General features: G+C 44.7%; 1 protein-coding gene across 6 annotated transcripts in view; it reads right to left on the reverse strand.

Annotated features, from left to right (window-relative positions):
* Nucleotides 1-17,086, reverse strand: part of fbxo18 (F-box DNA helicase 1) — a 58,865-nt gene that overhangs the window by 12,770 nt on the left and 29,009 nt on the right. For all 6 annotated transcript variants that reach the window (XM_078235836.1, XM_078235839.1, XM_078235837.1 and 3 more), the window contains 9 exons: nucleotides 13,431-13,650; nucleotides 12,509-12,596; nucleotides 10,010-10,096; nucleotides 8,569-8,705; nucleotides 7,321-7,420; nucleotides 6,952-7,070; nucleotides 6,446-6,521; nucleotides 4,907-5,104; nucleotides 564-689 (listed from right to left, as the gene is read on the reverse strand). In XM_078235836.1, coding sequence (XP_078091962.1) covers nucleotides 564-689; nucleotides 4,907-5,104; nucleotides 6,446-6,521; nucleotides 6,952-7,070; nucleotides 7,321-7,420; nucleotides 8,569-8,705; nucleotides 10,010-10,096; nucleotides 12,509-12,596; nucleotides 13,431-13,650 — 1,151 coding nt within the window. The remainder of the gene's footprint in view (nucleotides 1-563; nucleotides 690-4,906; nucleotides 5,105-6,445; nucleotides 6,522-6,951; nucleotides 7,071-7,320; nucleotides 7,421-8,568; nucleotides 8,706-10,009; nucleotides 10,097-12,508; nucleotides 12,597-13,430; nucleotides 13,651-17,086) is intronic.

The raw sequence follows: 17,086 nt of genomic DNA on the forward strand, positions 1-17,086 counted from the left end.
AATCCTGACAATGATAGCTAGGTATGGTCTTGTGGCCCGGAATGGAAAGCATATTTGGGCTAGGATTTATTTATCCTATCATGGGATGTGTCACTGGCAAGGCCCAGCAGTTGCTGCTCATCCCTAACTGCCCTTGAACGGAGTGGGTATTTATGAGTCAACCACATTGCTGTGCTTCTGAGTCATGTATAGGCCAGACCGGTTAAGGGTGGCAGATTTCCTTCCCTAAAGGGCATGAGTGAATAAGGTGGGCTTTTACAACAATAACTGTAGTTGAGCCTATTCAGTTAATGGAATTTAAATTGCACCAGCTGCTGTGGTGGGATTCAAACTTACATTGACCTGGGCCTCTGCATTGCCAGTTCAGTCACATTACCACGACGCCACCATTTCTCCCAACCCCTTATGTGACTGAATTGTCTGCTGGTCTGTAGTAACTAGGCTTATACATGAAGAGCATTTTCAAACAGATGGAGGGTTAAAGAGTATATGGTGTAGCACTGACTATCTGCCTTTAATAGAAGGGAGAGGAAAGAGTTGAAAAGGAACAGAAAAATACTTGCCTATTTTGAATTCCAGCAGGATACGATGATCATGTCCATAGCCTGGGACTTTTACAAGATCATGAGTTATCCACACCATGTCAAACTCACATCCTTTTGCTTTGTGAACAGTTCCAAAAACAATATCTTTAAAAGAGACAATCAAAAATCTAAATTTTCAATCTCTTTAATAATTCATGCCTGTTTGTCTCTAATAGAAAATCATTCATGAGAGAGATTGGGTGGCACAAAGGCACAGGGGTTAGCACAGCTGCCTCACAGCTCTAGGGAGCTGGGTTTGATTCCCGGCTTGGCTCACTGTCAGTGTAGAGTTTGCACGTTCTCCCTCATGTCTTTGTAGGTTTCCTCCGGGTGCTCTAGTTTCCTCCCAAAGATGTGCGAGTTAGGTTGATTGACCATGCTAAATTGCCCCTTAGTGTCCTGAGATTAGCTGTAGGTTAGAGGGATTAGTGGGCAAATATGTGGGGTTATGGGGATAGGGCCTAGGAGGGATTGTCGTCGGATATGGACTCGATGGGCTGAATGGCCTCCTTCTGTACTGTAGGGATTCTATGATGATCCTATGAAAATTCACCAAACACAGGAACAACTGGAGGAGGCCATTCAGTCCATCCAGCCTGTCCTGCCAATCAATGAGATCAGGGCTGATCGGCAATAATTCCATTTAACCCTTTGCCCCATATCCCTTCATATCTTTGACAGATTTTCTTTAACCAATCTCAGATTTAAAATTCACAACTGACCCAGCATCAACAGCTCAGGGGGTTAAGCCCTACATCGCAGTGCGTGGCCGGAATTCTTCAGCCACTCACCCTCCCTACCGGAGAGGACGGAGAATTTGGCGCTCAGTCAAATCTCCATTCACTGCAGCGTGACGGGAGAATCCCACTGGCATGAACAGCTGGAGAATCCTGCCCTATAGGCGGGATGTTCCGGCCTCACTTGCCCTGAAACTGGAAAATCCCGCCCGAGGTCAAAGGATCTTTCCATGGTCCGCCCCTCGCCCGCTCTGATTCCCATGGCGGGGAGGATGATAAAATTGGTCCCAATATCTCTAAATGGTTCATATCATTTTGAAATTGTTTCATTTGCTCACACTTTGTGACACGTTCCAAATATAACTTGCAGAGGGTTCCATTAAATTGCGAAGATAAAGAGATGGAGACACAAACACGCAGCAAGAACCCCAGATCAAATAGTTACGGCCCAATCACTAAAGATGTTTCTTCTCATCATTAATTCTATAGAGTTTAGCAATGGCTAAATCACTCAGAATTTACTGTAATCTATTCTTTGGGAAACCAGGCTTAACATAGAACATAGAACAGTACAGCACAGAACAGGCCCATCGGCCCACGATGTTGTGCCGAGCTTTATCTGAAACCAAGATCAAGCTATCCCACTCCCTATCATCCTGGTGTGCTCCATGTGCCTATCCAATAACCGCTTAAATGTTCCTAAAGTGTCTGACTCCACTATCACTGCAGGCAGTCCGTTCCACACCCCAACCACTCTCTGCGTAAAGAACCTACCTCTGATATCCTTCCTATATCTCCCACCATGAACCCTATAGTTATGCCCCCTTGTAATAGCTCCATCCACCCAAGGAAATAGTCTTTGAACGTTCACTCTATCTATCCCCTTCATCATTTTATAAACCTCTATTAAGTCTCCCTTCAGCCTCCTCCGCTCCAGAGAGAACAGCCCTAGTTCCCTCAACCTTTCCTCATAAGACCTACCCTCCAAACTGAGCAGCATCCTGGTAAATCTCCTCTGCACTCTTTTCAGCGCTTCCACATCCTTCTTATAGTGAGGTGACCAGAACTGCACACAATATTCCAAATGTGGACTCACCAAGGTCCTGTACAGTTGCAGCATAACCCCACGGCTCTTAAACTCCAACCCCCTGTTAATAAAAGCTAACACACTATATGCCTTCTTCACAGCTCTATCCACTTGAGTGGCAACCTTTAGAGATCTGTGGATATGGACCCCAAGATCTCTCTGTTCCTCCACTGTCTTCAGAACCCTACCTTTGACCCTGTAATCCACATTTAAATTAGTCCTACCAAAATGAATCACCTCGCATTTATCAGGGTTAAACTCCATTTGCCATTTTTCAGCCCAGCTTTGCATCCTATCTATGTCTCTTTGCAGCCTACAACAGCCCTCCACCTCATCCACTACTCCACCAATCTTAGTGTCATCAGCAAATTTACTGATCCACCCTTCAGCCCCCTCCTCTAAGTCATTAATAAAAATCACAAAGAGCAGAGGACCAAGCACTGATCCCTGTGGCACTCCGCTAGCAACCTGCCTCCAATCCGAAAATTTTCCATCCACCACCACCCTCTGTCTTCGATCAGATAGCCAGTTACCTATCCAATCTGCCAACTTTCCCTCTATCCCACACCTCCTTACTTTCATCATAAGCCGATCAGACTTCTGGGTTCAATTCCCACTCCAGGACTTGAGTACAAATAGCAAAGCTGGCACTTCAGCGCAGTGCCGAGGGGGTACTGCACTGTCCGTGGTGCCACCTTTCTGGTGAGATGGTAAAAAGAAGCCCTATTTCTCTTCTTAGGTGGACGAAAAGTAAAAGCTTTTTTTTTATACCACAAGGCTCGATGCGGTGCAGCAAGAAAGAGATTCCACGTATCTTGTGTACACAAACGGGTAACTACTTTTCCATACTATTTTCTTCAGTAAGACGTCTCACAACACCAGGTTAAAGTCCAACAGGTTTATTCGGAATCACGAGCTTTTGGAGCGCTGCTCCTTCCTCTGGCGAGTGGCCAAATAAACCTGTTGGACTTTAACCTGGTGTTGTGAGACTTCTTACTGTGCTTACCCCAGCCCAACGCCGGCATCTCCACATCATGACTATTTTCTTCAGAGCAAGGGTGTTTTTTTTTAAAAAAGATTTAAAGTTAATTTGCAACATAAATACTCAACTACCCAAGGTGATATAATTGGAGAAATTGGTTTTAAAAAGAACTCAATCTATCTACTCTACCTGTTGCACACTCAAGGCAGAAGTAAGAATTTGGGAGGAAAAGGAAGGGAACAGAATGATGGGGGAGGCACGGTGGCACAGTGGTTAGCACTGCTGCCTCACAGCACCAAAGACCTGGGTTCAATTCCAGCCTCAGGTCACTGTCAGTGTGGAGTTTGCACATCCTCCCTCGTGTCTGCGTGGGTTTCCTCCGGGTGCTCTGGTTCACTCCCACAGGTCCTAAGATGTACAGGTTAGATGGATTGACCATGCTGAATTGTCACTGATGGGGGTTAGTATAGAATTCTTAGTATGAGGCCCTTCTTTTAGTTATACTATAATAAGTAGACTGGGTTAGGTTATTATAAAGTGCCTTATATATATATAGTAAGAATTCACAATGTGCCTGGGACAATATATGCAAAGGTATTATAAACTGTATATCCACAAATTAACCAAGTATTATAAGCTTAAACTGTATTTTCAACCCTGGCCTTGGCCAACTTTATTCTGAATGTAGCATGATGGGAAACACAGTGGTAGACAGACCAAATTCTTTTAATACAATGGAGCTTCTCTTATCTGTTTTCGGATACATGAAAATAAGTTGAATCATGGGCCTCTATTTAAGGGAGTAAATTCGTTCATGGGTAGTGAGGCTGGAGCAGTCTCTCAAGCTGATAAAGGAGGCCCAGGTTCCAGCAAAAGAGTGACTCCTTTCACCAATTAAAAAAACCCACAGATGTTAATAATGGCCTTGGTTACTGATGATGACGTGGGTTAGGTTTCCTAGGTAAAGGGAGAAGGAACCTACATGGGCAATAAGCTCCTACTCCTGTTGACAGGTAGAACGTTATTGGCGAATGTAATAATGTTGAATATTGTGATTAGGTCCTCCAGTCTGATTGACGAGTCTAGGCGGGATATTGAAATGTTAAGAATATAATAATTTTACCTGGAAATATTAGGTCAGAGAGCACAGTCAACCCTCAATGACGGTGTCTCTCTCCTGATGCATGCCTTAGCAAATAAATTCCTTTTCGTTCTTTAAATATATGCTTCCTTTCGCAGTCTATGTATTGGTTGAGCGAGGTTCAACAAATACAGGGCAGCCCAAAGGGAACACCCTTCAGAAAATTCCTCTGACAGTCACTTAGTGTCGCAAGATATGTAGGTTAGGGGGATTAGTGGGGTAAATGCACGGGGTTACAGGGATAGGGTGGGGGGCCTGGGAACGTTGCTCTGTCGGAGAGCGGGTGCAGACTCGATGGGCCAAATGGCCTCTTCTGCACTTGTAGAGATTCTATGAAGATGCTGAAAAAGATGGAGGAGAAAATAGCCTTGTTACCCGCAGATGTTGAATCAGCGACAGAGTAGCGGGCTATTTTCTCCAGGAGGACAGGAAGTCCCACACTGTACTTCTCCACCACTGCAATCCTCTCTTCCAACTCCTTATCCTCAGATTCAGCTGCATAATCTTTCAATCCACGCAAACCACCTTTACGTTCAAATATTCGAAGGAATGGATCCTGGATTACAAGGTCTTCTGTTAGTGAAAAAAAAAGGATATAATTAAATGGCTACAACATCAAAAGGAAACTAGGGAAGCTTAAAAATGACAGAACTTCATAAGAAAGGAAATTAATTCTCCACACGATAAATTCAGACACACATGCAAGAACATCAAATTCAAACGAGTCTTCCTTTTTTGACGCCAGCCTTTGGAACCCATTTATATTTTTTTGCTTCAATGTCATTTCTCTTATTGACGCCTCGAGTACATTCATTGGAAAAATAAATTCTGCCCAATTTCCCCTTTTTACTCCCTGTTTTCCAGCTTTTCACTCCTGTTCCCTGGTGTTCGAGTCCTCTAACAGGGAACAAATTCATCTATTAAAACTTCAGTCCACTCAGATTCAAATCTTTTCTTTCCTCATTGCAGGTCGTTCAATAACCGGAATGAGCTTAATTAATCATCTCTGTAACTTATCAAGTCACCCTAATTTAACGGTACACCGCTCATGCAAGAGAATGGGTGTACCAGAATTAAATCAAGTTTTTGGAGGCGACGGCCTAGTAGTATTATCGCTTGACTATCAATCCAGAAACTCAGCGAATGCTCTGGGGTCCAGGGTTCGAATCCCGCCACGGCAGATGGTGGAATTTGAATTCAATAAAAACAAAATCTGGGATTAAGAATCCACTGATGACCGTGAAACCATTGTCGATTGTTGGAAAAACCCAGCTGGTTCACTAATGTCCTTCAGGGAAGGAAATCTCCTGTCCTTACCTGGTCTGACCTACATGGGACTCCAGAGCCACAGCAATGTGGTTGACTCTCAAGTGCCCTTGGGCAACTAGGGATGGGCAATAAATGCTGGCCAGCCAGCGACGCCCAGGTCCCACAAATGAATAAAAAAAAGAGTTTCAAATAAGTACCAGGTAAAAAATGTCACAAACATTACTCCAAATAGGGTGTTATAATTCGCGACTCATTCACTGAGTAAAATACGAATCGGGAGCCAGACATTCTTTAACATAGGTTTATCCACTAAATGCAGAGAATTCAGGTACCGACTCTCTGTTGCTTTTCACACACAGATAGAAACCGGTTCTTATACATGTTTAAGAATAATGCCCCAACTGTTTCTCAAATAGCAACAGCTGCTCCCATTTACAGCTAAAGATTGTACTTCATTGTGACAGGATTGCAGTGTTAATGCTAGGCCTGGCCAACTCCTGGTACACTAAAGCATGTTGCTCCCTCCCTCTTCTGATCCTGTGAGAAACAGTTTGTCTGTGGTTCCCAGAAGGAGCCTATGCAAAGGCAAAAAAACCAAATGAAGGAATGGAATGGGGAGTTGATTCAATCAAAAGCTAAACTCACTGGTTGCACATTCCTGCTCCAGAATCATCAGCCTCCAAATGTCCAGTAGTGTGTCCACCCCAAATTTATCAAGCCCCTAAGGAGAGAAGATTTGAGGAGTTCAGAGCGCTGTGTGCTAAAACAGATGAAACAAAGTTTTTTCTATTAGTGTCACAAGTAGGCTGACATTAACACTGCAATGAAGTTACTGTGAAAATCCCCTAGTCGCCACACTCCGGCGCCTGTTCGGGTTACACTGAGGGAGAATTTAGCATGGCCAATGCATCTAACCAGCACGTCTTTCAGACTGTGGGAGGAAACCGGAGCACCCGGAGGAAACCCACGCAGACACAGGGAGAATGTGCAGACAGTGACCCAAGCCGGGAATGGAACCCGGATCCCTGGTGCTGTGAGGCAGCAGCGCTAACCACTGTGCCACCCAAAGGGCATTTATGTAGAGTGCTCAAAAGTGCAGTGCTGCAGTTTAAAGCCCAGAGCCGCAACAGATATCAGGAGAAAGTACTCACTCCAATGATATATATTTTGCTTGGATGTTCACTCGTCACGATGCGCACAGCCTCGTCAAATACCTCGACATCAGTCTTGCAGAGAACAGCCATCTGCCCAGTGTTATCATCAGCATCACCTGCAATAAGGAGTTGATGAGAATGTTGTGGGTACAAACTCAAAGCAGCTTCAAACTCTATTGTGAATGGGTAAATGCATGCCCAATGCATTGCTACTATTCTGGTCATACGACTGGAAAGGATTGCTAAAGAAAATAAAGGAGGTAACAATAACAACTGTACAGTTCTCATAAAATGTAGTGCTCTCATCATCCTCCTTCCCCCAACACGCACGTACGCACACAATAAACAGTGTTCTTGCTCATTTACCATCTTGGCTTCGGCCAACCAAGGTCTTGTCCTTTACATGTTTGCACATGCCCAATATTGTTGCTGCAACATAGGCAATCTTGGGTCCAAATCTGAAACTCTGCAAGTACAAGAGTAAATGCTAAGATCAGGTCATACATTAAGAATATTGTGGTCAAATAGTAATTCAGGCACAGTATAAAAATCATGTTTCTTTTGCAATACTGCAGTAATATTACTTAGAGACAAGGCAGCTAATGACCATTATTCTGGATTCGGCACGGGAAGCAAGTTCATGGGGAGGTGATGGCCTAGTGGTATTATCGCTAGACTATTAATCAAGAAGCTCAGCTAATGTTCAGGGGACCCGGGTTCGAATCCCGCCACGGCAGTCGGTGGAATTTGAATTCAATGAAAAATATCTGGAATTCAGAATCTACTGATGACCGTGAAACCATTGTCAATTGTCGGAAAAACCCATCTGGTTCACTGATACCCTTTAGGGAAGGAAATCTGCCGTCCTCACCTGGTCTGGCCTACATGTGACTCCAGAGCCACAGCAGTGTGGTTGACTCTCAACTGCCCTCGGACAACTAGGGACGGGCAATAAATGCTGGCCCAGCCAGTGATGCTCATGTCCCACGAATGAATAAAAAACAAATTTCCATTGTTCTGTCATCAGTGGCTGCGCCTTTGGCTGCCTGGGCCTTGTCCCTCCCTGAGCATTTCTTCCTCTTAAAAAAAACAGAAGATGCTAGAAAAATTCAACAAAGTCTGGCAACATCTGCGGGGAGAGGAAATAGAGTGAATACTGACTGAGTCTTTATGACTCTTCTTCAGAGCTGGAGTCATACAAACTCTAAACTCTTTTTCACTCTCCACAGTTGCTGCCAGACCCGCAGAGTTTTTCCAGCATCGTCTGCTTCTGTTTAAGATTCCAGCACCCACAGTATTTTGCTTCGATCTTCCTCTTATACCAATTCAACAAAGCTACTTCCTTGTCCAAGTTGTTGGTCACCTGTCCAAATATTTCTTCATCTGGCTTGATATCAAATTAGGTTTGGTAATACTCCGGTGAAGCACTGGGACTGTGGCATAGGTGCTACATAAATGCAAGTGACGGTTCTCTTTGATAGGTTGTTACTGGCCGGTGTGCGGTGATTGCAAAGTATTTTGCTGCCGGGTCAGTCAAGACTTTTTTCCTGTGTGGTCCGAAACAAGTATTGTGGCGATACTTTAATGAACTGGCATCTGTGAGTGAAGCCTTACCTGTGTCAGGTTAAACAGGTGGGGATGCTGGGCTTTTAGCAGAGCATCCACAGTTCCCTTGAATCCATTGACCTGCTGATGTGGATCTGCCACAAGAATCTTCCCACATTTCTGAGAGAGTACAATGTCCATGATTGCTGGAGAAAAGAAGATAATCACAGAAAGAAAAGGAAGAGATGTTGTATGAGAGAGAGATCCCTACAGTGCAGAAGAGGCCATTTGGCCCATTGAGTCTTCACCGACTCTCCGACAGAGTATCTTACCCAGGCCCTCTCCCCCACCCTATCCATGTAACCCCATACATTTCCCATGGCTAATCTATCTAACCTACACATCCCAGGACACTAAGGGGCAATTTACCATGGCCAATGCACCTAACCTGCACACCTTTGGACTGTGGGAGGAAACGGGAGCACCCAGAGGAAACCCACACAGACACGGGGAGAACATGCAAACTCCACACAGTCACCCGAGGCTGGAATTGAACCTGGATCCCCGGCGCTGTGAGGCAGCAGTGCCACCGTCCCGCCCAATGGCTTTGGTACATCCGTTACCACAAGTAGCGAGGCTGCTGATCAGCTTTGTGAACTCGCACCTCGCACAGTCCATAGTAGGCAATGCTTTGGAAAATAACTGGCCACCAGCGCTCTTCAGTATAAACATGACATTATGGGTGGGATTTTACGGCCTTGCTCGAGCGAGACCGGAAATTCCCACCCCGAGGTCAACGGACATTTCTGTTGCCCGCCACTCGCCCGCTCCGAGTCCGTGACGGACGAGGCGGTAGAATTCTGGTGTATATCTAAACCTCAGGAAGCAGAGAACAGCATGCCAAAAAGCAGGATGGTTCAGGGTCCATGATATTTGATGTGAATCACGATACTCTAAGTAGATACAGGACCAGAATGTCTCAGGTCAGTGCTCTTGGCAGCAAGACAAAAGCAAAATACTCAGATGCTGGCATCTGAAACAAAACCAGAAAAGCTCTAACAAAGGGTCATCTACACTTGAAACGTTGGCTCTATTCCCTCTCCACAGATGCTGTCAGACCCACTCTTGGTAGAAAGGACCACCTAGAACCTGAGTAAGGCCATTTGGACCAACAATGGCAGCTGACATGGGAGGGGAACAACAGTCCCAAGACCATAGGCTTAGTGAGGGATCTAAAAGTTCTGCAAGCAGTCCCACCATACCTGTCCACACACTAGTCTGGTACACTGTAAAAAGTGTAGAGAAGCCACTTGGAATGCAATGGACTGCAGTGCAATTCCCTTCCTAAGTTCATCTATTTCCTTCCATCTCAAGTCTTTTACAATTGAAACAGCTATGCTGGAACGCTAAATATCTGCCTGTTCCACATTACTGCTGTTGTATTTCAAACATATTTACCGTATGAACTGCCCTCTCCCAGTTGGTAAAGGACAGCGGGGAATTCGCCTACCTGGGCTACAATCTTCAGCTTCATCGAGAAGGATGACATCAAATTGTGGCAGGCTGGGTTTGCTGAGCTGCCAAAGTTTCAGGTATCCTTCAAAAAAAAAACACAACATCTTATCTCCAGCAGGCAGTTAGCAGTCCTGCAGTGTTTCAATTCGTGATTCTTTCACGGGATATGAGTGTTTACTGTAAAACTGGCATTTATTGCCCATCGTTAATTGTTCCTCAGAAAGGCAATGCGTATTGCCCCCTTTCAACCTGATATGTCCAGTAGTCCATGTTTCCTCACCCTCGCAAATTACATGAAATCAGCAGCAGAAATCAGGTTAGAATCATAGAATCATACAGCACAGAGTCTGCACCGACACATTAGAAACACCTGAACTCACATCTAATCCCATCTGCCAGCACTTGGCCCATAGCCCCGAATGTTATGATGTGCCAAAAGATAAATAAAAAAATTTTTAAATCTGGAATTAAGAATTTACTGACGACCATGAAACCATTGTCATAGAGTCATCGAGGTTTACAGCATGGAAACAGGCCCATCGGCCCAACTGGTCCATGCCGCCCTTTTTTAAACCCCTAAGCTAGTCCCAATTGCCCGCATTTGGCCCATATCCCTCTACACCCATCTTACCCATATAACTGTCTAAACGCTTTTTAAAAGACAAAATTGTATCCGCCTCTATTACTACCTCTGGCAGCTTGTTCCAGACACTCACCACCCACTGTGTGAAACAATTGTCCCTCTGGACACTTTTGTATCTCTCCCCTCTCACCTCAAACCTATGCCCTTTAGTTTTAGGTTCCCCTACCTTTGGGAAAGGATATTGACTATCTAGCTGATCTAAGTCCCTCATTATTTTATAGACCTCTATAAGATCACCCCTAAGCCTCCTACGCTGCAGAGAAAAAAGTCCCAGTCTATCCAGCCTCTCCTTATAACTCAAACCATCAAGTCCCGGTAGCATCCTAGTAAATCTCTTCTGCACTCTTTCTAGTTTAATAATATCCTTTCTATAATAGGGTGACCAGAACTGTACACACTATTCCAAGTATGGCCTTACCAATGTCTTGTACAACTTCAACAAGACGTCCCAACTCCTATATTCAATGTTCTGACCAATGCAAACCAAGCATGCCGAATGCCTTCTTCACCACTCTGTCCACCTGTGACTCCACTTTCAAGGAGCTATGAACCTGTAGCCCTAGATCTCTTTGCTCTGCAACACTCCCCAGTGCCCTACCATTAACTGAGTAAGCCCTGCCCTGGTTCGATCTACCAAAATGCATTAGCTCGCATTTATCCAAAATTAAACACCATCTGCCATTCATCAGCCCACTGGCCCAATTGATCAAGATCCCGTTGCGATCCTAGATAACCTTCTTCACTGTCCACTATGCCACCAATCTTGGTGTCATCTGCAAACTTACTAACCATCTGTCGATTGCCAGAAAAACCCATCTGGTTCACTGACATCCTTAAGGGAAGGAAATCTGCCATCCTTATCTGGTCTGGCCTACATGCGACTCCAGAGCCACAGCAATGTGTGGTTGACTCTCAACTGCCCTCGTGCAACTACGGATGGCCAATAATAGTGGTGCCTGTGTCCTACGAATTAATTTTAAAAGGTGTTCATCCAGGTACTTTCTAAAGAATGTGAGGCAACCTTCCTCCACCACCCTCCCAGGCAGCACATTCCAGACCGTCACCACCCTTGGATAAAAAAGTTTATCCCCATGCTTGCATTTCTTTAATGGTATGGTTCTTACTAAATTCTGTTTAGTAATCTTTTCCTGCATCCTCCAAATCCACTGCTCTCACAGCAGTAATTTCAGACAGGTAAAGGATGGTTTAGATATCGAGACTGGAATAGGAGTTTTTAAAAAGAGAGCACCAACGTCACACAGTGAGGCACTTCCGTTACTTTGGCAAGGTGGGAAGAGGAGTCAAAGGGAAAGAGGACAGTAGCATCATGGCAATGTCTGTGGTCCAGCAATGCAAAGAGCCAGACTAATGCTTCCGAGGTAGGAGTTCAAATTCAACCTCAGAAGTTGGGGGAATTTCAATTAAATCCATTAATTAACCTGGAATAAAACCCTGGTTTCTCGATTGCTATCTGGAATGAAGTGTGCCATCCTTGCCCAATCTGGCCTACACGCAATCCCAGACCCACGGCAGTGTAGCCTGGCAAGCCACTCAGCTATAGTGGCTCAGCACCCACCCACTCAAGAGCAATTAGGGATGGGCAATAAACACTGATCTGGCCGGCCATGCATCCCGAGAACAAATAAAAATAATAAGTGCTTCTTTAATCTACAAACCAAAAGCATCAGGGTCTCATCTCTAACATTGTCTCAGTCAGTTGGAAGCTTCAATCCCGAGTGGAGGGGATTGGGGGGGGGGGGGGGGGGGGGGGGAATATAGGAGATGGGAAACTGCCCCTTGTTCCTACTTATCCGGAATAATAAATGCATTAAAAAAAACGATCAACTTCACCATCGTGAGTCATGAAGTAGCCATTCTCCTCTGTTTCACCGAGATCCATCATCTTTCTCCAAACCCTCTTCGCGTCTTCAACTAGTTCCTGAAACAAGGACCACAATCACTATTAATTCTAAGATTTTTATATTTAAAGTGATGGGAGGGATGATATGGATCTCGCACAATCATCTAGGGAAACTCTGCACACCAAATTTCACATAGCACACAAAGGGAGGCCTATCGGTTCACGCCAAAGATGCATTTCAGGTGAGGAAAAAGAGTGAGCTACACACGGGTAGGCCAGTGTGTAGCTCACCCTTTCCACATTTTCCCTTTTGGTAACCCAATAATACCCCTCACCTCCCTCCCCATGGATTACCACCTACTACTCCAACACACTGCTTCCAACACCAACTATCTCCCATATCTGCCACACATGGGAAAATCCACACGAGAAGCCTCTCACATCCAGCTGAGTTCCCGGGAACGGTCCTGCTGACTCACCGGATCTGCCCCAACTCACTGAAAGTAGAAAGCTTCCAACCGATTAAAGCAGCCAACGGGCCCAATAAAACAATAGAATGTCCAAATGTAACAGGATTGAATTTCACTATACCTTCAGGATAGATGGGGAAACAGCTTGAGCACGATATGGAGTTTGCACATTCTCCTCGTGTCTGCGTGGGTTTCCTCCGATTTCCTCCCACAGTCCAAAGATGTGCGAGTTAGTTTGATTGGCCATGCTAAAATTGCCCCTTCATGTCCTGAGGTGCGTAGGTTAGAGGGATTAGTGGGTAAATATGTAGGGATATGGGGGTAGGGCCTGGATGGGATTGTTGTCAGTGCAGACTCGATGGGCCGAATGGCCTCTTTCTGCACTGTAGGGATTCTATGATTCTATGATAAGAAATATTCCAGATACAATTTGTGAACTCACCAGATTTTCTTGATATTCAGTAGGCCTGATACCTCCCCGGGTGCTCTTACGGTGTCCTGGTACATGAGAAACGGTGATAGTCTCATCCATGGAGGAGAAGAATGTGCAGAGGCTTTGACAGATCATGTTTGCTCTAAAAAAGCTGCCACGTGCTTCGGGAAGTGTATAAATAGCGAATGGTTTCAGATCATAAACCATTAACTTCTTCCTGCGCTGGTATCTAATGGAAGATTCAAGAGTTCAAATAAATTTTCTTTAGAACTGTGCCACCATCGTGAAATATTTTGAAACACTTTCAGATCATGACACCTTGAGGCACAGCATCATCATTTCACCAAAGTGTCCATTCGTCACCTGGAAGCATCGACCGCGTCAGTGAGTTATTCAGGGAGATCTTAACAAAACCAATCCTGTTCTTGCCCAATGTCCCCACACAGACACCATCCAGTAGGGGTCACTGGTTAGGTGATCGGCAGAAGCCAAAAGATGCTGCGACCAATGCAAAGGAAATGAACAATTGGGGTTTCCTTCTGAGGATAGGAGGCTTTTACATTTCAGTATTGTCAATACGAGAATGGCATGGCACAGGTTAAAGATCACTCCGAGCTAACCCAATAATACCAGCCTTAACAAAGAGTCATCTGGACTCGAAACATCAACTCTTTTCTCTCCTTACAGATGCTGCTGAGATTTTCAGCATTTTCTCTTTTGGCAACCCAACAATACCCCTCACCTCCCTCCCCATGGATTACCACCTACTACTTTAACACACTGCTTCCAACACCAACCACCTCCCAGATCAGCCATCTCGTAATGAGATAGCCTGTCACATCCCCAGGATGTGGAGATGCCAGCGTTGAACTGGGGTAAACACAGTAAGAAGCCTTACAACACCAGGTTAAAGTCCAACAGGTTTATTTGGTAGCAAAAGCCACTAGCTTTCGGAACAGGCTGTTCCTTCGTCAGGTGGGTGGGCCTTTCCATTTGGCAATCACCACTGTGAGTTGTCAGCCAAAAGATGCCACCTCCAATAGTATGGCTCTTTGTCAAGAGTGCATTGGACTATTGTCATAGTAGATTGTCTGCTCAAGTCTAATACGGCTTTGCATTCAGAGAAGCAGTGTCACAATATCAGTCACATTGACACTACATTCAGTTCATTTTTTTTGGACAGCTGTGAACAGTTCTGTGCTCACAAATTGGGCTGAAACATTACTTGGGATTCCCCAGTCCAGCTGAAAGATTTTGATCCTTGATTCTGAAGTCAAATGCGCGTCCAAGAGGTGACAGAGGCACGTTCTAATCCAGCACAACATCATCAACCTACACTGAAAACATCCTAACCTGGAATGCCACTTCCATTGCTAGTCAAATAGTTGATGCATCGGGGTTTATTTTCCAAAATTCCCGAGATTCCGGGGAAGGTTCCATTAGGTTAGGAAATAGCAAATGTTACACCATTATTCACAAAGGAAGGGTGACACAAAACAGGAAACTATAGGCCAGTTAGCCTAGCATCCGACATAGGGAAAATGGCAGATGGAGTACAATGTTGGTAAATGTGAGGTCATCCATTTTGGTAGGAATAACAGCAAAATGGATTATTATTTAAATTGTGAAAAATTGCAGCATGCTGCTGTGCAGAGGGACCTGGGTGTCCTTGTGCAGGAATCTCAAGGAGTTGGTCTGCAGGTGCAGCAGGTAATTAAGAAGGCAAATGGAATTTTGTCCTTCATTGCTAGAGGGATGGAGTTTAAAAACAGTGAGGTTATGTTGCAGCTGTATAAGGTGCTGGTGAGGCCACACCTGGAGTGCTGTGTACAGTTTTGGTCTCCTTACTTGAGAAAGGATATACTGGCACTGGAGGGGGTGCAGAGGAGATTCACTAGGTTGATTTCAGAGTTGAGAGGGTTGGCTTATGAGGAGAGACTGAGTAGACTGCGGCTATACTCATTGGAATTCAGAAGAATGAGGGAAGATCTGATAGAAACATATAAGATTATGAAGGGAATAGATAAGATAGAAGCAGGGAAGTTGTTTCCACTGGCAGGTCAAACTAGAACGAGGGGGCATGGCCTCAAAATAAGGGGGAGCAGATTTAGGACTGAGTTGAGGAGGAACTTCTTCACACAAAGGGTTGTGAATCTGTGGAATTCCCTGCCCAGTGAATGAGTTGGGGCTACCTCATTGAATGTTTTTGAGGCAAGGATAAATTTTTGAACAGTAAAGGAATTAAGGACAATGGTGAGCGGGCGGGTAAGTGGAGCTGAGTCCACGAAAAGATCAGCCATGATCTTATTGAATGGCGGAGCAGGCTCGAGGGGCCAGATGGCCTACTCCTGCTCCTAGTTCTTATGTTGGAAGCTATTGTGAAAGACATTACGGCAGAGCACTTAGAAAAACTCAAGATAATCACGCAGATTCAACATGGTTTTGTGAAAGGGGGATTACGGAATCATGTTTAACTAATTTATTGGAGTTCTTTGAAGGAGTCACACCTGCTGTAACTAAAGGGGAACCAGTGGATATATCGTAATTTGATAAAATGTCACATCAAAGTTTCTTGCAGAAACTAAAAGCTTATGCTGTAAGGGTAACATATTAACCTGGACAGAAGATTGGCCAGCTAACTGGAAACTCTGAATAAGCATAACTGGGTCTTTTTCCAGTTGGCTGGATGTAATGAGTGGTGAGCCACAGGGATCAGCATTGGGGCCTCATCTTCTTTTGCAATTTATATAAATGACTTGGATAAAGGGATCAAAGGTACGGTTGCTAAATTTGCTGATGATAGATAGGTAGGAATGTAAGTTGTGAAGAAGTCATAAGGAGGCTACAAAGAGATATAGATAGGTTAGGTGAGTGGGCAGAGATTGGCAAAAGGAGTATAATGTGGGCAAATGTGAAATTGTCCCATTTTGGCAGGAAGAACAAAAAAAGAAACAACGTTATCAAATGGTAAAATATTACAGAGCTCTGAGACAGAGGGATCTGGGTGTCCTAGTGCATGAATCACAAAAGACTAGCCTGCAGGTACGGCAAATCATTAGGAAAGCTAACAGAATGTTATTGTTTATTGTGAAGGGAATTTAATATAAAAGTAGAGGGGTTATGCTTCAGTTGTAAAGGACACTGGTGAGACCACATCTGGAATACCGTGCACAATATTGGTCTCCTTATTTAAGAAAGGATGTAAATGCATTAGAAGCAGTTCAGAAAGGTTTACTAAACTAATATCAGGAGTGCTCTTGTGAGGAAAGATTGGACAGGCTAGGCTTGTATCTGCTAGAGTTTAGAAGAGTAAGAGGTGACTTGATTGAAATACAAGATCCTTATATTTCAAATCGGGGGGGCGGGTCACGGTTTTAAAAAAAGGGCCGTGCATTTAAAACAGAGATGGGAAGAAATGTTTTTTTTCCCTCAGAGGGTCAGAAGTCTTTGCTACTCTCTTCCTCAAAAGGCAGTGGAAGCAGTGTCTTTGAATATTGTCAAGGCAGAGATAAATGCTTGATTAAGGGCGGCATGGTAGCACAGTGGTTAGCACTGTTCCTTCACAGCTCCAGGGACCTGGGTTCGATTCCCGGCTTGGGTCACTGTCTGTGTGGAGTTTGCACATTCTCCTCGTGTCTGCGTGGGTTTCCTCTGAGAGCTCCGGT

This window comes from Mustelus asterias, chromosome 19 (assembly GCF_964213995.1).
Source record: "Mustelus asterias chromosome 19, sMusAst1.hap1.1, whole genome shotgun sequence".
NCBI lineage: Eukaryota > Metazoa > Chordata > Chondrichthyes > Carcharhiniformes > Triakidae > Mustelus > Mustelus asterias.